This window comes from Mobula birostris, chromosome 1 (assembly GCF_030028105.1).
Source record: "Mobula birostris isolate sMobBir1 chromosome 1, sMobBir1.hap1, whole genome shotgun sequence".
NCBI lineage: Eukaryota > Metazoa > Chordata > Chondrichthyes > Myliobatiformes > Myliobatidae > Mobula > Mobula birostris.
In genome coordinates, this window is record NC_092370.1 from 74,604,534 (window position 1) to 74,630,256 (window position 25,723).

Consider the following 25,723-nt stretch of genomic DNA (forward strand, 5'->3'; position numbering starts at 1 on the left):
TTGGCGGCAATTACAGTCTTGAATCTACGTGGATAGATCTCTATCAGCTTTACACATCTGTGTACTGCAATTTTTTCCCCCCATTCTTCACTACAAATCTGCTCAGGCTCTGTCAGATTGCATGGGGATCACGAGTGAACAGCCCTTTTCAAGTCCAGCCACAAATTCTCAATTGGATTGAGGCCTGGACTCTTACTTGGTCACTTCAGGACATTAACTTCATTTTTAAGCCATTCTTGTGTAGCTTTGGCTTTATGCTTGGGGTCATTGTCTTGCTGGAAAACAGATCTTTTCACAAGTCACAGTTCTCTTGTAGACTGCATTAGGTTTTCCTTCAGGATTTCCCTGTATTTTGTTGCATTCATTTTACCCTCTACTTTCACAAGCCTTCCAGGGCCTGTTGCAGTGAAGCATCTATACATCATGATGCAGTCACCATACTTAACAGTAGAGATGGTATGTTTTTGATGAATTGACTTTATTACTTACATCCTTCATATACATGAGTAAATATCTTCACGTTACTTCTCCATCTAAATATGCAATGTGCAATTTATAGTAATTTATAATAAATAGTATGTACAACAGGACAGTCAATATAAGATAGAAATAGAATTGTATCAGCATGAATTAATCAGTCTGATGGCCTGGTGGAAGAAGCTGTCCCGGAGCCTGTTGGTCCTGGCTTTTATGCTGTGGTACCATTTCCTGGATGGTAGTAGATGGAACAGTTTGTGGTTGGGGTGTTTGGCTTATGCCAAACGTAGAGTTTAGTTTGATGGTTTCATCAGACCATAGAACCTTCTTCCAGCTGGCTTCAGAGTCTCCCATGTGCCTTCTGGCAAACTCTAGCTTAGTGGTCGCCAACCCGTCGATCGCGATTGACCAGTCGATCTTTAAGACTTTCCCAGTAGATCCCGTAAAAAAATAAATACACAAATACTGTTGTAATGTGAGCATTACAAAAATAAGTAATACTAATTAGGATAATGGTAATACAGCAATACTTTTGCTACTGAAAGCTGTTTGTAAAGAGAGATTGTTTCCGGGTTGCGGGGTTTTAGTTCCGTTCTTTCTGCCCAGTGCGCATGTGTGTAGCTCCCCCGCCATACACCGCGTTTTCAGCGTAGCTTGTGCTGCATCAAAGTGACCGATTAGATAAGAGTACAGACTGTCGCAAACATCAATATATGGCAGTGGTCCCCAACCTCCAGGCCGCGGACCGATACATTGCCATGAAGAGTGCAGTGGTAGCCGGGATGCACCCAGCACATCTTTAAGAAAAAAGCCGAAATAAACAAGCTAATTAATTAGGTGCCACCCGGCACGTAAATGTCGGCCCAGATCAGAGGCGACGGATATGGGTTTTTCGCAGGTGAGCAGGCAGGGAGTGGTACGCAGAGTCTTTGGATATCAATAATAAGGGGCTGGAGGCCAGACAGGATCAGATAAAGGGCAGTCTGGTTCAGCTTTACTCAGTGTTAGGAGCTGCAGTTGGTCCCTATGAAGTATTCTGAATGTTTCTGTGTCTTTCCCAACCCCACTCCCCATTCCCACTCCCTGCCAGAGGATGACATTGCTTAGTGCACCAAAATCACTTTTCTGAAGCACTAGTTCAACATATAGTGGGAACCCCAAGGTGTAAAACTAAACCATTTTATCTTTTGGCAGATTCTGCTTCCATTGTAACACAAACTAATAGCAAAAATGCCTTCTGATTTGGCCAAGAAAAAGGCAGCCAAAAAGAAGGAAGCAGCAAAGGCTCGTCAGCGTAAACCTAAAGCCACAGAAGGTACAGAGGAAAATGGTGATCTTGGCACAGATGAAGTGGAAAATTCCAAAACACCACAGATCAATGGGTCTTCTGGTCACGATGCAGGTAGGGACTTGGGTTTGGCAGTATACAACATGCCAGAAGTTAGACTATAAATGTCAGGAAAGGTTTTAACTTGTTTGTTGCAAAAGGGCTATTTACCTTTCTATCTCTACTTGCACTGTGCTGAATAGATTTTAGCATGAATACTCTTAACGGATCTTTGGTGTATCTGCAAACATAAGTAGACAAAGTAAGGTTGGCAAAATATCCTTCCCTGAAATTATTGCATCAGGCAGGTTTTCATGAAATTCTGGTCCCTAATTCACATTTAGCAGTCCCTGTTGATCAGAAACACTGAGTATCTGCAATGTTTTGCATTGTGCGACTACAGATTCCTTTATTGCGAAGACAGCAGCAGTTCCAGAAGGTGTGTCATCACTAGCTCCTTGAATAAGAGTAATAAATACAGGCATTGCATTGATGTCCCATATACAAGAATATGGACATCACTTATTACATCAATTAAAAATGCATTTCAAATCAAGCTGTTTAAATTCAGATCAATTCTTGAATTTAAATTCCACATTTTCCACAATGAGATTTGAACATGTCTCCAGATTAATGGTTCTGATTGCGGGTAGCATCGAGTAACTTATCTGCTATGCTACCTTGCAGTAGGCTGGGACTCCTCTAATTTCAACGTAACTAGATTGTTACATGTGAATGTTAAAATTATGATGGCCTAAAATTATATATCCTAAAGATGTTCAACATTGTGAGATAGTTGATAATTTGGAATTTTCCAGCAGGTAGTTCATGAGTCTTTACCTAGAGAAAACTGAGAGGAGCAAGTTCTGTACTATGTGGTGGTGAGTAGTGGTGTTACATTCAAGGTGAAGCTGGTTAAATGGTTAAAAGGGAGAAAGAAATTAAGTGCTACGTTAGGGTGAGAAGTGACACAAAGGGGAGTATACGATGGTGCAACTGAGGGACCACTTAACTGTAAATTTACTATCATTTTATCTAATGCCATTTTAAAAAGAGCAAATTAGTTTCATAAAGTTCTTGAAGAACTAAATGGAATGCCACTCAATTATAACAGAGTATCTTGAATCCTCTAGGAACTCTTGTATTGCATTAACCTTTTCCTTCATTGGTTATCGGCTCCATGTCCCTGAAAAGTTTCTCTTTTTCACAGGCTTGGCTCATATTATCAGTGAGCTGGATGAATTTGAGCTGAAGAAAGCAGCAGCCCGGGCAGTCACAGGAGTCTTGGCCTCTCATCCCAATAGTACAGATGTTCATATTATTAATCTGTCACTCACGTTTCATGGTCAAGAGCTACTAAGTGACACCAAACTGGAGCTGAATACTGGCCGTCGCTATGGATTGATCGGTCTCAATGGCACTGGTAAGGTCATAAGTGGTCAGAATGTTGGGACCTGGAAGGTTTTTGAAGTCCACAACACTTCAACATTTTACGGAGCCGGTGTCTGTTTCCAAAGTTGATTTTCCTCAATGTTCCTGAAAGCTTATCAAATGTAGCAGCCTCTATTACCCTGTAAGAGGTTTTTTTGTAGCAGTGTGTTACTGGCATATGTGGTCAGCCCATTACTGATTCCATAATGTGCCTGGTTGCAAGGGTCCCTAGTGGGCATTTATTGCTATCATCTAACTGGATCTTCAACTGTGCAATATTTGGGCCAGTAGGTCAGGGGTTTATGGGGACCTTCCAGATCATTAAACTGGGGCAATTGGCCGACTTAAAAAATTGGAGCTTGTGGACAGCATGAATTTGTCAACTAAAACTGTGTGGAACCCATTAAATAAACCCCATAAAAGTATTTTTGCAAATCAAGTAGAGCTACTGTACTTTGTTTCCAAAGAAACTAACAGACTCTCCAGTTTGGGAGGGGACATTGTGACTTGCCCTTTACTAATATTGACCCCCTTCTCTCCTCCCAGGCAAATCCATGCTGCTGTCTGCTCTAGGTCATCGGGAGTTACCGATACCAGAACCCATCGACATTTACCACCTTACTCGAGAAATGCCACCAAGTGACAAAACACCATTGGATTGTGTGGTCGAGGTTGACAAGGAGCGCATCAATTTGGAGAAAGAGGCAGAGCGTCTGGCCCATGAAGACTGTAACTATCTTTTGGATTTTGCTCTAGTTATCGTGTTAGTTATGTTTGAAGCTTGAAAGTTGGAAATCAAAATGGTTGATGTAGGAAATCTGAAATAAATACAGATTTCTGCCAGCAGGTCAGACAGTATCTGTGGAAAAACATCTCAAGTTGTTGACTGTCCATGCAAGTGGAACTTGAGAGCGCAGTGGCACAGCAGTTAGTGCTGCTGTTGGATGGCTCCAGTTGTTCAGGGTTAATCCCCACCTTAGTTACTGCCGGTGTAGGGTTTGCTCTTTGTTCTGCGACTGCTTGAGTTTCCCTTGCCTGCTGTGGTTTCCTACTTGATCCCAAAGATATGATGGTTAAGATTTTTAAAGATTTTGAAGATTAGCGATTAACTTTAATAGTCACATATACATCAAAACACAATGAAATATGCCTTTTGCATCAATGACCAACACAGTCCGAGGATGTGCTGGGGGCAGCCCACAAGTGTTACCAGTCTTCTATCATAGCATGCCCATGATTTACTAATCCTAACCTGTACACCTTCGGAATGTGGGAGGAAACTGGAGCACCTAGAGTAAATCTACATGGTCATGAAGAGAATGTACAATTTCCTTACAGAATGGCAGGAACTGAACCCAAAATGCTGGCGTTGTAAAGTGTCAAGCAAACCTATATGCTATTGCAGGGGTCCCCGACCTTTTTTGCACCGCGGACCAGTTTAATGTTGACAATATTCTTGCTGACCGGGGTGGAGGGGTGTTAATCACGACCAGAATATAGGTGATAAGTCAACTATAAGTCACTTGTAAGTGGCTAATACACTCAAATTCGTTTCTTAAAGGGTTTATCTAACAAATTTAATATTAAACACACAGCGCATATTTGCCTCGCATGAATATAGTGATAAGTCAACTATAAGTCAATAGCATCATAACATTTTTTAAAATACTTTATTTTCAAATTTTACAAAAAAAACCAATGAAATCAACAAGAACGTACCAGCTCAGACATGTACAAAAATGAAATAAGCAAAAAGAGACATAACATTAGAGGGATGCCTATTGTACAAAGTGCTCAAAAATACGAAACATTAAATCTCAAATGAGGGCCGTGAAAAATCAGCTGGGGGGAAATTGCTCACCCGCCCCCGGCCTCGTCCAGGTAGGCAAGAAATGGATCCCAGATGGCCAAAAATTTTTTAATTGAATTGGTTCTCAAGAACCTAAGTTTCTCCACCTGTATGACTGAGATCACATCCGCCATCCATCTCCGAAAGGAAGGGGGAGAAGGCGATTTCCATTCCATCAAGGTAAGTCTTTTGGCAACAATCATCCCCAGCATCAGAGACTGTTGTATGGCTGCAGGGAAACAAATAGTAGATTGCGAGCAGCCAAATATAGCGAGACCAGCTTCCAAGGGGAAGGATCTTTTATAGGCCTTTGAGTACCAGTCGAATATTTTAGACCAAAATCCAGTCAGTAATGGGCAAAACCAAAGGGTGTGTGACAACGTGGCTTCCGTCCCTTGGCATCTATCACACATTGGCGAGATAGAAGGGTAAATCCTGTGCAATCTAAGTTTAGAGGAGTGGAGATGGTGGGCAACTTTAAACTGGATCAGTTGGTGTCTGCTGTTAACAAAGCAAGCCTGTATCATAGACAAACACTTATCCCAGGCAGCTTCAGATAATTCAATGCGCAACTCCTCTCTCCAGGCGACTCTAATCTTCACAGTAGACGCTACAGTGCAATTATCAAACAAGCATACAAACTTAGAAACGAGATGCCTGGAGTCAGGAGGGTTCTTTAAAATATCAAAAAACATATGTTTCCTTGGAAGGATTTCAAAATTACAAATCTTAGATTGAATGTAGTGTCTAATTTGTAAGTAACGAAAAAAGTGCGAATGAGGCAGCTCAAATTTCTCTTTCAGCAGACTAAATGTTGCAAACCATCCCTCTATGTACAGGTCTTCAATAGAAACTAGACCCTTCTCCCTCCAAGCATGGTAGGTTTTATCTGACCATGAGGGTAGAAAAGAGTGATTGAATAGCATCATAACATTTTAAGTAACAATAGACAATGGGTGCAGGAGTAGGCCATTCGGCCCTTCAAGCCAGCACCGCTATTCACTGTGATCATGGCTGATCATCCACTATCAGTATCCAGTGCCTGCCTTATCCCCATAACCTTTGATTCCACTATCATTTGGATATTAAACACACAGCGCATATTTTCCTCGTATGAACATATAAAATCAATGCAACACACCAATATCGCTGAATCAGTGGGAGCCCTGGGCTTGTTTTCCTGCAACAAGACGGTCCCATCAAGGGGTGATGGGAGACAGTGATACTCAAAGGGGGTCCAGTCTATTCTGCAACTTAGTTTTCATTGTATTCATTGCAGAAAACCCTGCTTTGCAGAGATATGATGTTGGAAATGGTAGCAACGTTTTCAGTGATTTGTGTGGCTATCTCAGGATATTCAGCCTTGTCTTTGATCCAGAATGCCAGCAGAGATGTTATGTCAAACATACTTTTCAGCCCACCGTAATTTGCAAACTCGAGGAGTTGATCATCTTCCTGCGCTGACATGGATGATTCACCGGGGACATTCACAAATGGGTCATGGACCCATTCCTTTGCATGTCTTGGGTCACTTGCGGTTGGGAAGTAAAGCTCGAATTCTGTCGACAGCGAAGTTAGATGATTGAGCAGCAGCTGTTAGAAGGATGGTGCAGCCTCAGTCTCTCCCAAAATCCCAGCTAATGTTGGGAACATGTCAAATATGCCCCTGTCCACTCGCTGTTCCCACAGTTCCAGTATGGCTTTGAAAGCAGACACTTTATCTGCCAACTTGAAGACAGTTGTCATTCTCCCCTGAAATGACACATTGAGTTCATTGAGCAGGTTGAAGATGTCACACAGATAAGCGAGTTTTGCTATCCACTCGTCACTGAAGTGTGCTGCCAGTGGAGACTCTCTTCCTGAAAGAAATCTCTGTAACTGCTCTCTTAACTCAAAAAGCCTGGCCAGGGCTCAGGGCTCTCCCCCTTGATAGCCACCTGACTTCAGTGTGTAAGAGAAGGCATTTGTGCTCTGCATCCATCGACCTGGATAGCATGCCATGGTGACTCGTTAAGCCATTCCAACAGCTATGCTTCGATGTCCTCCGCTATGTCATCAATTCTCCTTGAAACTGTGGTAGCTGAAAGAGAAACCTGTGCCATCTTGTTAGCTGCAGCTTCTCCCAACAGTTCACAGCACATGTCCTTGACAGCAGGCAGAATCGATCCTTCACCAACAGTGAAAGGCTTCTTATCCTTAACAATATAGCTAGCCACTAAGTATGACACTCAGAGCAGCAGCATTTGTGGAGGTGGTGGCTCGCAATACTTGTTTCTGTCCTGCTTGCTCACGTTTTTTCCGCTCAAAAAACTCAACGGGTTTGTCTTTAAGTGCAGAGTGTTTGGACTCAAGGTGCCGAAGCAGTTTTGAGGGCTTCATTGCTTTATTAGACAGCTTGTCTCCACATATCACACACACAGGGGGCTTGGAGCGTGCGAGTCACTGGTCGCAATAAAGCCATATTTTATGTACGAATCGTCGTATTTTCTGTTGAAGGAAGCTTTTTTTTTGCAGCCTCAGCTGTCTCTGCGTTATCATCGTCGTTAGGCCCTTTATGTCCCCTACCACCTCTTCCAAAGAAACTCAAGCGATGTTTTTTACTCATCGAATAGCTGTAGGTTAATGACCGACTGATGACCTCGTGTGTGTTCATGTTCAACAGTGGGCGTGACGGGGAATGAGGAAAGGTGCAGCTGACTCATATCGCCAAATCATATCGTTTCCTCGCGGCTCGGTAGCATATGCTTTGCGGCTTGGTACTGGTCCACGGCCCGGTGGTTAAAGACCACTGTGCTATTGTGCCACCCTTAATTGTCTGCTGCAAATTGCCCTCGAGGAAGTGGATGGGTGTATGAAGGAGTAAATGACAGGAAATGAGGGCAGGTGGGACAACTGTGCATATTCTGCTTGGAGCTGTAGATAACCTGATGAATGGATACCCTTTCGTAATAAGTAAAGCTCTCTCAGAGAAACTAAATGAACTCAGAAAATGTCACCATCTGCAAGGTTTCCTGTGATCCCAAGTTACCCTGATTCTAAACTATTGCTACTGTTTGATGTTGGATGGAACAGCAAAACCTACTGGCACAGTCAGAATACCTTCGCCTGAGCTGCCTGTATGGCTGAAGGTGATTCACCACCATAATTTTGAAGATAAATTTAAAACAAAATAAATCCAATTTTGGAAACTGTTGCGTTTTAAGCAGGGTCTGTCTCCTTTTCCATTGGCTATGGCACCTCTATTGTTAATGCGTGTCATTTCTCTTTCTGCAATTTATTGAGGTAAGAGTCTACAGTGTGAGGAGTGTAACAAAGGGAGGTAATGTTCCAGAGGCAATTTTCCCATTTATAAATTGTAAACCTGTTGTAATCCATTTGACACTCACTATTCTATAATTCAGTTTAAGTGCTTCGCTGAAAAAAGCCTTTAAAGATGTGGCACTAATGTTAGACAGATAAAGTGCAATATTTTCAGAACTTGAATGGTTTCAAACTAATTTCAGTGAGTAACACTGTGGCCAATTGTTGCCGGTGAGAGCATATGCAACTATCACTAACATCAGATACTGGTAGCTAATGCTGGCAATTTTGTGACATCGGCTGGCCAATTGTTGGAGCAGATTCCAATGCACTATTTCTTGTTGGATAGCACACGAGTATTGAGATGTATTTGGTGAAACTACTATGGATTCTTGTAGGACACTCTCTAAGCCTGGAGGAGTTCAGCATGAGGTGACTGAAGGAGCCAAGAGATGGTTTTGTCTTTCTGCTATTACAAGCTCTATCTTAGTGCTGTACTGTAATTGTGGTGGGACTCGAATTCACATGCTATGTGGTGTTTGTAGTTGTTACCAATCAAGTTTTTGCAAGCTGATGAGCAGTCTTTCACTATCACATTTGAGCTCCAGCTGGTCTATCAGCCTAAAGCAGTTAATGGATGTGACCTATGATTGAGATTTTCCAGCTGTGACTTTTGAAGTTTCACTGTCTTCTTCCCCTCCCCTACTTAATTCCAGCTGAATGTGAGAAACTTCTACAAATCTATGAACGTTTGGAGGAGTTGGATGCGGATAAGGCAGAAATGCGAGCTTCGCGGATTCTACATGGTCTTGGGTTTTCACCAGCCATGCAACGGAAGAAGATGAAGGATTTCAGTGGAGGTTGGAGAATGAGAGTAGCTCTTGCCAGGTAAGTGAGTGAGGAATGAGTCTTGGTGCTGCAGATGCAGTGGCTTGTCTGAGGGAGATGACATGTAATTTTTTTCTCTAAAGATCATGGGTCATTAGATCATCTTCAGTACAGTGGAAACAATGGCATAGGTAGATTTTTTGAGAAAGGAGATGCAGTTAAAGTTGGGGTGAGAAAGCTTTTTGCCAAATGCACATTGCTCTTTTGTATGATTAACTAATTCACTGAATCCAGACTTCACAGCTGGTTAGAGATCCTCTCCACTATTCCAATCAGTTTTTTTTGGTAGTACAGTTAGCATTCCTTCATCAACTGAAAGCTCAAAAGTGTACAAAATGCTCATTAATTTCAATATAATATGATATTGCTTGTGTAAAAAGCACCTATCCTGTTCAGTGTAAAACATTTGGTGCATTTTGAATTGATGTGTTTCATTGCTGTTCAGGTAGCATTAGTGGATGATGTGGGTTACAATGTAACAAAAAAAATTAATCTAACTTTATTCCATTAGCTTTAATTTGAATTTGTAAGGAGCATTTGAACGAGGTTCCAGGTGATTTTGTTGGGTCTCAGTGCCTCCCCTTCAGCACCACCTGGATGGTATAGTGTGAAGCTTTTAGTAACCACAGTGCAAGTTGGAAACATTTTACTATTAGATAGCTTATTATTTGTGATCCATCATTTCTGATTACTGTGACTTATTACCATTTTCCAGAGCTTTATTCATTAAACCCTTCATGCTGCTGTTGGATGAGCCCACTAATCATCTTGATCTGGATGCCTGTGTGTGGCTCGAGGAAGAACTGAAATCGTAAGTTGAGTGATTTAATTGTTAATAGTGTTGCAGGGATTTCACTCCAGCATGTACCACCAGGCTCAATGACAACTCAGTGACCCTCTTTTTACTCCCCTGCCCCTCCCTCTGTAATAAGACTATTAAATGGTTGCCAAGTATGAGAAGGATTGACATCACAATCTACTAACATCCTATAATTTTACAGTGTCATGAAGGCATTTGCATGTACCCATCTATTAAATAATTAAGACTATAAAGACATTGGAGTAGTATTGGGCCATTTATTCCATTGCGTCTGCTCCATTCTTCCATCAGGGTGGTTTATTATCCCTATCAACGCCATTCTCCTTTCTTCTTCCTGTAACCTTTGACACCCTTACTAATCCAGAACCTATCAACTTCCACTTTAAATATACTCAATGACTTGGTCTCCACAGCCACCTGTGGCAATGAATTCTACATATTCACTACCCTCTGGATAAAAAAAAATTCTTCTTCATCTCTTCTAAATGTATGTCCCTCTAGTCTGAGGCTATGCCCTCTGGATCTACACTTGCCCACTATAAGAAACATACTAAACAAATGCATGACTTTAATTGGAGTTAAGCATGTAGACAAGAACTAGAATGCGGAGCTTGGGAGAATCTGATGTTTCTGGACACTTCGTAATTTTTACAATGACTGTTATTAGTGGGACTGGTGGTGGCAGAGTGGTTCTCAGACTGGTAGTCCTGACCCTTGAGACATGGATTCAGATCTCACCACTAACAGCTATGGAATTTAAATTCAATTGATAATTAGTACTTAAGCACAGTCTTCATGATAATATCTACTTGCTGGAAAAATGGGCTAAAAAATGGCAGATGGAGTTTAATACTGACAAGTGTGAGGTATTGCACGTTGGAAGGACAAACCAATGTAGAACATACAGGGTTAATGGTAAGGCACTGAGGAGTGCAGTGGAACAGAGGGATCTGGGAATACAGATACAAAATTCCCTAAAAGTGTCGTCACAGGTAGATAGGGTCGTAAAGAGAGCTTTCGGTACATTGACCTTTATTAATCGGAGTATTGAGTATTAAGAGCTGGAATGTTATGATGAGGTTGTATAAGGCATTGGTGAGGCCGAATCTGGAGTATTGTGTTCAATTTTGGTCACCAAATTACAGGAAGGATATAAATAAGGTTGAAAGGGTGCAGAGAAGGTTTACAAGGATGTTGCCGGGACTTGAGAAACTCAGTTACAGAGAAAGGTTGAATAGGTTAGGACTTTATTCCCTAGAGCGTAGAAGAATGAGGGGAGATTTGATAGAGGTATATAAAATTATGATGGGTATAGATAGAGTGAATGCAAGCAGTCTTTTTCCACTGAGGCAAGGGGAGGAAAAAAACCAGAGGACATGGGTTAAGGGTGGGGGGGGGGGAGTTTAAAGGGAACATTGGGGGGGGCTTCTTCACACAGAGAGTGGTGGGAGTATGGAATGAGCTGCCAGACCAGGTGGTAAATGCGGGTTCTTTTTTAACATTTAAGAATAAATTGGACAGATACATGGATGGGAGGTGTATGGAGGGATATGGTCTGTGTGCAGGTCAGTGGGACTAGGCAGAAAATGGTTTGGCACAGCCAGGAAGGGCCAAAGGGCCTGTTTCTGTGCTGTAGTTTCTATGGTTCTATGTGTAATTCACATATACATGTATATAGTTAAATAACAAATACGCGGATTGATAATAAACTGGACTGGTCAAAGAACACTGAGGCTGTCTACAAGAAGGGTCAGAGCCGTCTCTATTTCCTGAGGATGTTCTATGAGTCTGTGGTGGCCATTGCTATAATGTTTGCTGTTGTGTGCTGGGGCAGCAGGCTGAAGGTAGCAGACGCCAACAGAATCGACAAACTCATTTGTAAAGCCAGTGATGTTGTGGGGATGGAACTGGACTCTCTGACGGTGGTGTCTGAAAAGAGGATGCTGTCCAAGTTGCATGCCATCTTGGACAATGTCTCCCATCCACCACATAATGTACTGGTTGGGCACAGGAGTACATTCAGCCAGAGACTCATTCCACCGAGATGCAACACAGAGCGTCATAGGAGGTCATTCCTGCCTGTGGCCATCAAACTTTACAACTTCTCTCTTGGAGGATCAGACACCCTGAGCCAATAGGCTGGTCCTGGACTTATTTCCTGGCATAATTTACATATTACTATTTAACTATTTATGGTTTTATTACTATTTAATTATTTATGGTGCAACTGTAAGGAAAACCAATTTCCCCCAGGATCAATAAAGTATGACTATGACTTGATGAAGCCACATAGTTGTTTCAAACTCATCTGGTTCACATTTATTCGGAAGGGAATTGGCTGTCTTTCCCTAATATGCCCTCTAGGTGGTTCTAGACTTCCATACCTGCAGGAATGAGGTCAGAATCAGGTTTATTATTACTGAAGTATGTCATGAAATTTGTATTGTGGCAGCAGTACAGTGCAAGACAAAAATTACTATACATTACAAAACATAGTTTAAAAAAGGAATAGCAAGGTGATGTTTATGGACTGTTCAGATATTGGATGGCTGAAGGGAAGAAGCTGTTTTTAAAATGTTGAGTGTGGGGCTGCAGGCTTGTGCACCACTTCCCTGTTGGTTGTAATGAGAAGACAGCATGGCATGGATGGTGAGGACCCTTAATGATGAATGTTGCCTGTTGAAAATGTCCTGGCCTAGCAAGTTGTATCATAACTGTTGTACTTGCACCCAAAATAAACTAGATTTGTCAACAAATATCAATCTGAGAAACAACTCTGAACATGCAAAGGATTCACAGAATGTTTTGTATTATCAAGGCTTCCTTGCAAATGCTTGAAGTATCATGATCATGATGTGTGGATAGGGTAGAGTTCTTCAGATGTCACTCACCAAGAATCTCTTCGTAGCTTCACCAGAAATTGTGTTGCCCACGTCCTGAAAAACATAGCTGTCATTGTGAGGTACTGTGTCAGCACAATAAAATGTTGAAAATACTCCAGCATCTGTGGGGAGTGAAATGGCTTGTGTCTTTTTACTCAGATCTTTCTGAAAACTGTGATAATTTAAATAGAAGGAGAATTGGAGAGAATCAAATTAGAGAGCAAGGAGAAGCTGATGCGGACTGGTGATATTTGGAGAGTGTATTGAAGGCTTGTTAATGGCAGCTAATCTGTTTGGAGGAGGTGTTAGAGAAGAAAAGAGGTTTAAAAAAATAATGTGCTGGTGCTGTAAACTCTGAAATAAAGGAGAATGTTGGTAAGGACAAACAGGTCAGTCAGAATCTGTGCAGAGATAAACTCAGATACATTATTAGGAGCGCTGAGTACGCAAGGATCCCACCCATCCATCCAGCATCCTCTTTGACCTCCTACTATCAGGATGCATTAAAACAAGTAAGGTCAGGATGAGAAAGTGTTTCTTCCACCAGGTCATCAGGCTTCTGAACTCCCTGCCACATCACATTGGGGTCACTGATTAATCTGTTGCAGTACAATATTTAATATTAATGCATTTTAGTTTGTTATTCTTCCCCCACCACCAGCCGGGCTCTCAAAATGGTGTCAATGGGACAACAAAATGCATATAAACTGCATGATTATTTTGTATTTGTCTTCACAGTGGAAGATACTAGCAGTATAGTGGAAGTTCCAGGTGTCATGGGTCATGAAGTGTGTGAAGTTACCATTACTTGGGAGAAGGTTATTGGGGAAAACTGGAAGGTCTGAAGGTAGATAAGGCACTTGTACAAGATGGGCTCTGAAAGAGGTAGTTGAAGAGGTTGTGGATGTATTAATGATTTTTCAAGAATTGCCAGATTCTGGAATGGTTCTGGAAGACTGGAAAATTGGAAATGTCACTCCACTTTTCAAGAAGGGAGAGAGGCAGAAGAAAGGAACTTGTAGGCCAGTTAGTCTGACCTCAGTGGTTGGGAAGAGTCGATTGTTAAGGATGGGGTTATGGTGTACTTGGAGGCACATGATAAAATAGTCTATAGTCAGCGTGGTTTCCTCAAGGGAAATCTTGCCTGACAAATCTGTTAGAATTCTTAGAAGTAGTAACAAGCAGGCTAGACTAAGGAGAATCTGTTAATGTTGTGTATTTGCACTTTCGGAAAGCCTTTGACAAAGTGCCACATGTGACCCTGCTTAAGCTACGAGCCCATGGTATTACAGAGGAGCTTCTAGTATGGATAAAGCAGTGGCTGACTGGCAGGGGGCAAAGAGTGGAGATAAAGGGAGCCTTTTCTGTCTGGCTGCCAGTGACTAGTGGTGGTCTACAGGGGTCTGTGTTGGGAACAATTCTTTTTATGTTATATGCTAATGATTTGGATAATGGAATTAATGGCTTTGTTGCAAAGTTTGCAAGCAATATGAAGATAGGTGGAGGGACAGGTAGTTTTGAGGAAGTAGAGAGGCTACAGAATGACTGAGACAGATTACGAGAATTGGCAAAGAAGTGGCAGATGGAATACGTTGTCAAAATGTATGGTCATGCACCTTGGTAGAAAAAATTAAAGGGTTGACTATTCTCTAAATGGAGAAAATACAGAAGACTAAGGCACAAAGGGACTTGCGAGCCCTTGTACAGGATTCCGTGAAGGTTAATTTGCAGGTTGAGTCTGGTGAGAAGGGCAAGTGCAATGTTAGCATTCATTTCAAGACGACTATAATATAAAAGCAAGGATGTAATTTTGAGACTCTTATAAAGCACTGGTGAAGTCTCACTTGGAGAGTTGTGAGCAGTTTAGGGCCACTTATCTTAGAAAGGAAGTGCTGAAACTAGAAAGGGTTCAAAGGAGGTTCATGAAATGATTCCATGTTTGAACGACTTGTCATATGAAGAGCGTTTGATTGGCCTGTATTCACTGGAATTGAGAAGAATGAGGGGTGACCTCATTGAAACCTATCGATTCGTGAAAGGCCTTGATACATTGGATGTGGAAAATATGTTTTCTATGGTGGGAGAGTATAAGACCAGAGGACACAGGCTCAGAATTGGAGGGGCATCCTTTTAGAATGGAGATGAGTTGGACTTTCTTTGGCTAGAGAGTGGAGAATCTGTGGAATTCTTTGCCACAGGCAGTTGTGGAGGCTTTATATTTAAGGGAGAGATTGATAGGTTCTTAATTGGTCAGGGTGTGAAAGGATACAGGAAGAAGGCAGGAGATTGGGGCTCAGAGGAAAAATGGATCAGCCATGATGAAATGGCAGAGCAACCTCGATGGGCCAAATGGCCTAATTCTGCTCCTATAGCTTGTGATTCTATGGTCAGTATCCGTGCAGAGATGAACTCGGTTATATTATGGGTTGAAAAGCAGAAAAAAAACAGGTGCTTGAAATCTGAGATGATTTTTGTTTTTCATGCAGTGCATTTGGGGAGTGGAAAATCCATGGTTGACTCATTGTGACTCCAACCCCCAACAATGCATTTTGAAATATCCTCTGCAGTGATTTAAAAAGCCATGTCATTCATGGAAATTTTGACTGAGTGATAAATGCTCTCCTCGTCAGCAACACCAACATCCTGAAATGTGAATATATTAAAAAGTGCAGAAGTAGTCTAACCGGCTGATCATGCTGACTTTGCTTTAAGAATTTACTGTTCCTTCCTAATGTCATTGTTGGACATAATTGTAGCAGGTGTTGTGACTAGGATTTTTCACTGAGATGAGGATTTCCAGGAATTTCAGGCATTCCCACTTTGGGTGCCCAGAGTGGGTGTGGCCCTGAAGCAGTAGGTAATTTTTTAGGTAAAGATTTACATTTTGCACTAATTTAATCAATAAGGGCTTTTATGAGAGAATACAGGTGGCCCCTGTCTTCTGAACGTTTGCTTTACGACACCTTGCTGTTACGAAATACCTACATTAGTTACCTGTTTTCGCTAACAGAAGGTGTTTTCACTGTTACGAAAAAAGGCAGCACGCGCCTGAACAGCCAAGCTCCTCCCCCGGAACTGCATTCTAGCCGCCATAGCTTAAACACGTGCTTTATCTTGATTTATTTTGTGCATCCGTTAGCAAGATGAGTTCTAAGGTATTGGAAAAGCCTAAAAGAGCTCGTAAGGGTGTTACATATAATGTAAAACTAGACATAATTAAGCGTTTCGATCGTGGTGAGCGAAGTAAGGACATGGTCTGCGCATTGAACTTGCCTGCGTCCATCACTCGCACTGCTTACATGCAGAGAGAAAGAATTTTGAAAGCTGCTGATGTTATTGTTGGTTCTGCTCGTAGCAAAGTTGTCTCTCTTAGTCGGCATCCAATAATGGATAAAATGGAAAGTCTATTGCTTGAGTGGATTGATGGGTGTACAAAGCATGGTGTTCCATTAAGTTTCCTTATACTTAAGGAGAAATCAGTCAGTCTTTTTAATAAGCTGAAACAGAAAGCACTGGACGATGGTGATGAAAGTGTTGCAAAAGTGGAATTTAAAGGTAGTCATGGATGGTTTAATCGGTTTCAGAGGCAAGGGCAGCTTCATAGCTTAATGTTTACCAGAGAGTGCTTCAGCTGATACTGAAGCTGCCAAAAAGTTCCCAGCAGAACTGAAGAAAATAATTACAGTGCTCGTCTGCCAAAACAGACAGGATCTCCCAGTAGCCACCCACTTCAACTCTGCTTCCCACTCCCATTCAGATATGTCCATACATGGCCTCCTCTACTGCCATGATGAGGCTAAACTCAGGTTGGAGGAGCAACACCTCATATACCGTCTAGGTAGTCTCTGGCCCCTTGGTATGAACATAGAATTCTCCAACTTACGGTAATTCCCTCCCTCTCCCTTTCCCTATCCCTATGTCACTCTGCCCCCTCCCCCAGCTGCCTACCACCTCCCTCTTGGTTCCACCTCCTTCTACTACCTGTTGTGTTTTCCCCTATTCTTTCTTCACCTTTCCTGCCTATCACCTCCCTGCCTCCCTTCCCCCACCCCTTTACCTTTCCCCTTACTGGTTTTTCACCTGGAACCCACCAGCCTTCTCCTTCCCACCCTCCCCCCACCTTCTTTATAGGGCCTCTGCCCCTTCCCCCTACAGTCCTGACGAAGGGTTCCGGCCCGAAACGTCGACCGATATTTTCCACGGATGCTGCCTGACCTGCTGAGTTCCTCCAGCGTGTTGTGAGTGTTGCTTATTTCTACTTTATATAGGCTGTGTATTTTTATGTGTTATGTGATATGACTTGGCAGCTTCATAGCTTAAAGATTACTGGAGAGAGTGCTTCCGCCAAGAGTGCTGCCGTGAGATTTTCGCTGCGCTAGACAGCTGCAGAAAAGTATTTCTACTTTATATAGGCAGTGTATTTATCATATCATTCCTGCTTTTACTACATGTTACTGTTATTTTAGGTTTTATGTGTTATTTGGCATGATTTTGTAGGTTATTTTTTGGGTCTGGGAATGCTCAAAAGTTTTTTCCATATTAATAAATGGTAATTGCTTACTTTACGACATTCCAGCTTACGAATCGTTTCATAGGAACGCTCTACCTTCGGATAGTGGGGAAACCCGTATAGATAGGATATGAGTATAAGATCCTTAGAGTGCAAGTCTGGGCAATTAATTACAGTAGTTGAAATTAATCAGACTTCATAGTGGATGATGCTACAGACACCCAGAAAACTTCAATTGGAGTACTCCCAAATACTGTGTAAGGAGTTGTAATAATTGCAATCATCAGGGACAAGGCAATAGACAAACTAAGATTAAAAGCTGACAAGTTGCTAGGTCCCAATGACCTGTAAAAGGAAGCAGCTGCAGAAATAGTGGGGCAATTAGGTTTTTTTTTACTGAGTTCTGGAAAGGTACAAGCAGGTTGGAAATCACAAAAGTGACTACTCTACTCAAGCAGGAACTAAGGCAATAAAAGTAGGTGTAGATCTGGCAGCTTTACATTTGTTAGCAAGATCTCAGAGAAGCCACTAATTGAGAAGGAATCACTAAACCTTTTAGAGAAGCCTGAATTAAACCAAGTCATCTTGGCAAACTGGATCGAAGTTTAACTTGAAGGTCATTTTTGTAACTGGAAACCTGTTACCAGTGTGCCTATTTGAGGATTGATGCTGAGAACTTTTGATGTTTGTAATATATGCAAATGATTTCAACGTGGATGTAGTAGGTATCATAGTAATTCCTGATGACTGTTGTGTGGAAGGTAGTGATGTCAATATGTTTTTGAAATGGACTGATATATGGCAGATGTTCAATCTCAGTAAATGTCAGTTTATGCACTTGGGAGTATTAATTAGGCAATGATATACACCATGAATGGTGGTGGTTTGGAAAACAAAATGGAATTCTGGCCTTCATTTATCAAGGAATTGAATATATGAGCCAGGAGGTTATGTTCCAACTTCATGAAACTATTGTTACTAGAATACTGCATGCTGTTCTGGGCACCACACCATAGAAACTACAGCACAGAAACAGGCCTTTTGGCCCTTCTTGGCTGTGCGGAACCATTTTCTACCTAGTCCCACTGACCTGCACATGGATCATATCCCTCCATACACCTCCAATCCATGTATCTGTCCAATTTATTCTTAAATGTTAAAAAAGAACCCGCATTTACCACCTCGTCTGGCAGCTCATTCCATACTCCCACCACTCTCTGGTGTGAAGAAGCCCCACCTAATGTTCCCTTTAAACTTTCCCCCCCTCACCCTTAACCCATGTTCTCTGGGTTTTTTTTCTCCCCGTGCCTCAGTGGAGAAAGCCTGCTTGCATTCACTCTATCTATACCCATCATAATTTTATATACCTCTATCAAATCTCCCCTCATTCTTCTACACTCCAGGGAATAAAGTCCTAACCTATTCAACCTTTCTCTGTAACTGAGTTTCTCAAGTCCCGGCAACATCCTTGTAAACTTTCTCTGCACTCTTTCAACCTTATTTATATCCTTCCTGTCATTTGGTGACCAAAACTGAACACAATACTCCAGATTCGGCCTCACCAATGCCTTATACAACCTCATCATAACATTCCAGCTCTTATACTCAATACTTTGATTAATAAAGGCCAATGTACCAAAAGCTCTCTTTACGACCCTATCTACCTGTGACGCTACTTTTGGGGAATTTTGTATCTGTATTCCTAGATCCCTCTGTTCCACTGCACTCCTCAGTGCCTTACCATTAACCCTGTATGTTCTACCTTGGTTTGTCCTTACAACGTGCAATACCTCATTCTTGTCTGTATTAAACTCCATCTACCATTTTTCAGCCCATTTTTCCAGCTGGTCCAAGTCCCTCTGCAGGCTCTGAAAACCTTCCTCACTGTCTACTACACCTCCAATCTTTGTACCATCAGCAAATTTGCTGATCCAATTTACCACATTATCATCCAGATCATTGATATAGATGACAAATAACAATGGACCCAGCACTGATCCCTGTGGCACACCACTAGTCACAGGCCTCCACTCGGAGAAGCAATTCTCTACTACCACTCTTTGGCTTCTTCCATTAAGCCAATGTCTAATCCAATTTACCACCTCTCCATGTATACCTAGCGAGTGAATTTTCCTAACTAACCTCCCATGCGGGACCTTGTCAAAGGCCTTACTGAAGTCCATGTAGACAATATCCACTGCCTTCCCTTCATCCACCTTCCTGGTAACCTCGTCGAAAAACTCCAATAGATTGGTCAAACATGACCTACCACGCACAAAGCCATGTTGACTCTCCCTAATAAGTCCCAGTCTATCCAAATGCTTGTAGATTCTGTCTCTTAGTACTCCCTCCAATAACTCACCTACTACCGACGTTAAACTTACTGGCCTATAATTTCCCGGATTACTTTCGATCCTTTTTTAAACAGCTGAACAACATGAGCCACTCTCCAATCCTCCGGCACCTCACCTGTAGACAGCGACATTTTAAATATTTCTGCCAGGGCCCCTGCAATTTCAACACTAGTCTCCTTCAAGGTCCGAGGGAACACCCTGTCAGGTCCTGGGGATTTATCCACTTTAATTTTCCTCAAGACAGCAAGGACCTCCTCCTTTTCGATCTGTACAGTTTCCATGATCTCACTACTTGTTTCCCTTAACTCAATAGACTTCATGCCAGTTTCCTTAGTAAATACAGACGCAAAAAACCTATTTAAGATCTCCCCCATTTCCTTTGGTTCCGCACATAGCGGACTACTCTGATCTTCAAGAGGACCAATTTTATCCCTTACAATCCTTTTGCTCTTAATATACCTGTAAAAGCTCTTTGGATTATCCTTCACTTTGACTGCCAAGGCAACCTCATGTCTTTTAGCCCTCCTGATTTCTTTCTAAAGTATTTTCTTGCACTTCTTATACTCCTCAAGCACCTTATTTACTCCCTGCTTCCTATACATGTCATACAACTCCCTCTTCTTCTTTATCAGAGTTGCAATATCTCTTGAGAACCAAGGTTCCTTATTCCTATTCACTTTGCCTTTAATCCTGACAGGAACATACAAATTCTGCACTCTCAAAATTTCTCCTTTGAAGGCTTCCCACCTACCGATCACATCCTTGCCAGAGAACAACCTGTCCCAATCCACGCTTTTTAGATCCTTAGAAGGATATGATTGCACTAGATGATACAGAAGAGATTCATTAGGATGTTTCTTGGGATGGAAAGTGCTTTTGAGTAGAAACCAGAGAAGCAAAGTCTGTCCTCTGGAACAGAAGAGATTGAGTGGACATGAATATGGTGTATAATCATGAGGGGTATAGATAGATAAGACTTCGGGAAACTTTTCTCCATATCAAAAGTAGATAAAACAAGTGGACGTTGATTTGGGGTAAGAGGAAAGAGATTTAGAGGAGAAATGGCGAAGAGCTTTTTCACTCAGTGGTGGTGAACACTTGGAATACACTGCCCGAAGTGGTTGAAATGGGGTGCTGACAGCATTTAATAAAGTCTCTAGATGAGTACCTGAGTCACATTGACATAGAAGGATGGTCAGCACGATAAAAACCATAAGACGGAAGAATAATTAGGCCATTCAGCCCATCGAGTTTTCTCAGCCATTGGATCATGGCTGATTTAATTTTCCCCCTCAACCTCATTCTCCTGCCTTCTCCCCATAACCTTTGGCACCCTTACTAATCAGGAACCTATCCAGCTGCTCTTTAAATATACCCTATGACTTGGCCTCCACATCTGTCTGTGGTCACATACTCTGCACTCTGGCTAAAGAAGCTTTTCTTCATCTGTGTTCTAAAGGGATGTCCTTGTATTCTGAGGTTGAGTCCTCTCTGCCTAGGCTCTCCTGCTGTTTGAAGCATCCTCTGTATATCAATTCTATCTGTTCCTTTCAAGATTCAATAGGTTTTATTGGGATCCCCCTCGTTCTTATAAACTTCAGTAAGTACAGGTCCAGAGCTATCAAACGCTCCTCAAAGGCTTTCATTCCTAGGATCATTTTCCTGAGCCTCTTCTGGGCTTTCTCCAATACCAGTAGCATCCTTTCTGCTCAAAACTCTCATTACTCCAAATGTGGTCTAACCAGTGCCTTAAAATCTCAGCATTACGTCCTTGCTTTTATTTTCTAGTCCTCTTGAAATGAATGGTAGCTTTGCATTTACAGGCTGAGTTGGTAGTAAGGAAGGCAAGTTAGCCTTCAGGGAATCCTGCATTAGAACGCCCAAGTCCCCTTTGCATTTAGAAAAGAGTTTGCCCAAGTATTCATGACCATACACTTTCTTACCCTATTCATTTGCCACTTCTTTGCCCATTCTCTTAATCTGTCTCAGTCCTTCTCCAGACTGTGCTTCCTCAACACTGCCTGCTCCTCTAGCTATCTTTGTATCATAGACTGTTTCTAAGAAAGGGATGAGCAGACTCTATTTCCTAAGGAAGCTGAGATCCTTCAACATGTGCAGCAGGATGTTGGAGATCTTTTACCAGTCTGTTGTAGCGAGTACAGTCTTTGCGGGTTATGTTGGGGGAGCAGCATTGGTGTTGGTGATGCAAAAAGATGATGCAAAACTCATCAAAAAGGCTGGATCCACCCTTGGCTACAAACCCGATTCTTTGAGTTAGTGGTGGAGAGGGGGTCACTAAACAAACTGTTATCCATTATGGACAATCAGGCACATCTTCTCCGTGACCTACTGAATAAGCAGAGGAGCACCCTTTTAAACCGGCTCATTCAACTCTGCTGTCACAAGGGACGTTACAGAAAATCTTCCCTACCAAATGCAATAAGCATGTACAACAGTTCATCTCTGTATGACAGGAGAACACACATCATAGTACAGTAGTCTGTTTTATTGTTTTATAAATTATTATTGCATTTACACATTTTTGTGTATTTATTATTCTACACTTATTATTTTTGCTAAGTGTGTTTTTAAATGCTACCGCTGTATCGAAATAATTTCCCACTCAGGATCAATAAAGTACATCATTATTATTATTATTGTTATTATTAGACATGGTTACAAAGCCATCAAACTGTCATGCATAATGTATCCCTGGTTGAGGTTGCAATAGGTAGGGCTCAGGATATTTTTTTTTTAGCAGGCAGATGACAAGGTGCTACAAAAGGCTAGTACACAAGAGGCGAGCTTGTTGGGTGTGGGGGAAGAGTATGTTTGCATGGATTGAAGATTGGTTGTTGAGTAGAAAATTAGTGAAGTGTCCCAACAATCAGTTCTTGGGTCTGGTATTTATGATATGTAAGGTATCAAAAGTTTGCCAATGACGTAGAAATAAGTAGAAGAACACATGATGAGGATATTGAGCAACTGGATATCAATGAAGTGGATAGAAACTTGGTAAAAGGAGTTTAATTTGGGTGGTTGTGCATTTTTGGTAAGAATCTGTAGGCAATTGTCTAAATGGAGAACTATTTCTGATGAGTGTACAGAAGCATTCACATACTATTATGCATGAACTGCAAAAGCTGGCAGGTATAGCAAATGGTTAGGAAGGAGGCTTGCTTATTTGTCTTTATTGCAAAAGGGATTGACTTTATAAATGCAAAGTATAGTTTCATTGTAGAGTCCAAGTGAGGAAACAGCTGGAATACTGTAGACAGTTTTGGTCCCCATAAGAAAATGCAATATATATTGGCATTGGAGGCAATCCAAAAGACATTCACTAGTTTAATTTTAATAAAATTGTCCTGTAGTGAGTTGAGAACTATGAGGAGTGATCTTTGGGAGCATGATATCAGTCTTCCCTCTCAAGGGCGAATCTTAAAAAAAGTAAACTTGATTCCAAAATTATGGAGTTGGCACTCCAAATAGAGCCTCATAGAACTTTCTCAAAGGGTTGTGAATTTTAGGAATTTTCTTACACTGGAGGTTTGTGGAGTCTGGTACATTGGAGCTATTTAAGGAGAAGCAGATGATTAGTTTTTAGAAAGATGAAAGAATTGAGGGCTCTGAGGATCCGATAGAGAAGAAAAAATAAGGCCATGAACACTCTTTATTTTATGTCCCTAGTTCTTGGTCAAAGTGGAAGCAGGAAAGGTTGGTATTGGGTGTGTGAAATCTCAGTTGTTGGGAGTTCGGGGAAAGTATTAACAAAAATTTCTAATGAAATGTTGGTGGCTTGTTTTTATCTTCAGGTTCTCAAGGATTCTCGTGCTGATATCTCATTCCCAGGATTTTTTGAATGGAGTTTGCAACAATATTATTCATATGCATAATCGAAAGCTCAAGTACTATACAGTGAGTGTTTGTGAATTACATTAAGTTGAGGTTCCTCATTTTCTGAGGAAACTTGCACTAAATATGATCCAAGTTTTCCATTAATATGTTCTGATAGCATCTTCTGCTCCCTGACATCCGGTGTGGGGACTATAAATATTTAAAGTATTTTCTTGGTGTTCTGGTTGGGAGAAGAGTGTAGTGGGAACTTTTACCCAGCTTCTAATCAACGCTGATCTACCCTGAGAGTGGGTGCTGAGTCAATGAAGAGAGTCAGCACTGATGCCAGAAATAAAAAGGGTTCTTTTCCGAAGTGATGATTCTGTCAGCAAGTTTGAGTGTTTGCAAATATTACAATCAATTGCAAGAAACTCACCAGCTGATGCGTGAACACACGACTTTCAGATGGAGGCAACCATGCCATCCATTTGGTCCCAGGCAGTTGAACTGCTATCTTGAATTGTTGCAGTATAACAGAGACCAGCCCTTTGAACCATGGTGTCTTTGCTGACCATAAAACCATTTTAACTGCACATCTACCTGCAAGTGGTTGCTATCCCTTGACTTGCCTGCTTATGTGCTTGTCTAAATGCCTCTTAAATGTTGTTTTAATAAGGCGAAGTTGCTCCCGTAATGCAAGTAGAAAAATGTTGATTTTGCATTGTTGTGTGTGCTTTTGTTTCAGGGCAACTATGATCAGTATGTAAAGACCAGATTAGAACTGGAAGAGAACCAGATGAAACGATTTAATTGGGAGCAAGATCAAATTACGCATATGAAGGTGAGTATGTGTAAGGAGAGGTGGGAATGTACAGAGGTTCTAACACTTTTAAAATGGAGAAGATCAAATTAAATAACAAGAGACATGACTGTAGATGCTGGAGTTTGAAGCAAAAAATAACTGCAAGAGGAGCTGGATGTTTTCAGCAGCATCTGAGTGGTGGGGATTGAGTGCAGGGAGGTGTACCAGTGTTTTCGCTAAAGACACTGTATTAGGATTTGAGCCTGAACCTTGATACAGGATTTCAACTCCCTCCAACCACAGATGCTGTTCAACCTGCTGAATTCCTCCAGCAGCTGGTGTTTTTTAAAATTAAATAACAAATCTAGTTTCAATTGGTTTCTAAAGTCATTCAGAAAATGCACAAGTTGGATTTAGCTTTCTTCCATTTAATTGCCCAGTTCTGCATTCCTTTACCTCTTGCCTTAAAACTATCATGTTCTCTTCTTCAGTTGCTAATTCTGGTGTATTCCTCAAGCTGTCATAAATTACACTTATTAATGACTCAAGCACAGAAAACTGCATAACTATCTTTGACTGTGCTTCCCTGCTTAAAAATATTACTGTTAATTTGTATTTTCCTCTTAGAAACTTAACATGCATGAGGTGCTTAATGTCCAGTGTGTCACATTGCTGATATTGCTTGTTGGAGTTTTGATGGGCTGTTTCCCACTGACCTGTTTGGTTCTATTTTGCCTTTTATTCCCCAGAACTACATTGCACGTTTTGGGCATGGCAGCGCTAAATTGGCAAGGCAAGCACAGAGCAAAGAGAAAACCCTGCAGAAGATGATGGCTTCTGGGCTGACTGAGAAAGTAATCAGTGATAAGGTGTGTGTGTTTGTTCCATTTTATCATACTCTGGGACGGTTCTATTATAACAGCAGGATAGAAACTTCCTTTGAGTTTGGTGGTACATGCTTTCAGGCTTTCACATCTTCTGCCTATTCTAAGAGGGGCAGGGCGAAAAGGGAATATCTCGAGTGGGTGGTCCTTTATTATGTTGGCTGCTTTAGTGAAATGAGTTCTGAAATACAGATGTGAGGATTTTACAAAGTTGACTTAGTCATGGAACATTACAGCTCAGAAACAGGCACTTCAGCCAATCTAATCCTTGTCGAGCTCTCTCTCCATACCTACCCGCATCCATGTACAGTACCTACCCGTTTTTCTTAAATATTGCAATCGAACCCCCATCCACCACTTCTGCT

General features: G+C 41.6%; 1 protein-coding gene across 3 annotated transcripts in view; it reads left to right on the plus strand.

The window, feature by feature from the left end:
- Window positions 1–25,723, plus strand: part of abcf2a (ATP-binding cassette, sub-family F (GCN20), member 2a) — a 60,423-nt gene that overhangs the window by 12,192 nt on the left and 22,508 nt on the right. For all 3 annotated transcript variants that reach the window (XM_072257158.1, XM_072257151.1, XM_072257143.1), the window contains exons 2-9: window positions 1,672–1,879; window positions 3,015–3,227; window positions 3,782–3,964; window positions 9,101–9,272; window positions 9,988–10,083; window positions 23,651–23,753; window positions 24,418–24,513; window positions 25,224–25,343. In XM_072257158.1, the coding sequence (XP_072113259.1) occupies window positions 1,708–1,879; window positions 3,015–3,227; window positions 3,782–3,964; window positions 9,101–9,272; window positions 9,988–10,083; window positions 23,651–23,753; window positions 24,418–24,513; window positions 25,224–25,343 (1,155 nt within the window). In that variant the 5' untranslated portion in view covers window positions 1,672–1,707. The remainder of the gene's footprint in view (window positions 1–1,671; window positions 1,880–3,014; window positions 3,228–3,781; window positions 3,965–9,100; window positions 9,273–9,987; window positions 10,084–23,650; window positions 23,754–24,417; window positions 24,514–25,223; window positions 25,344–25,723) is intronic.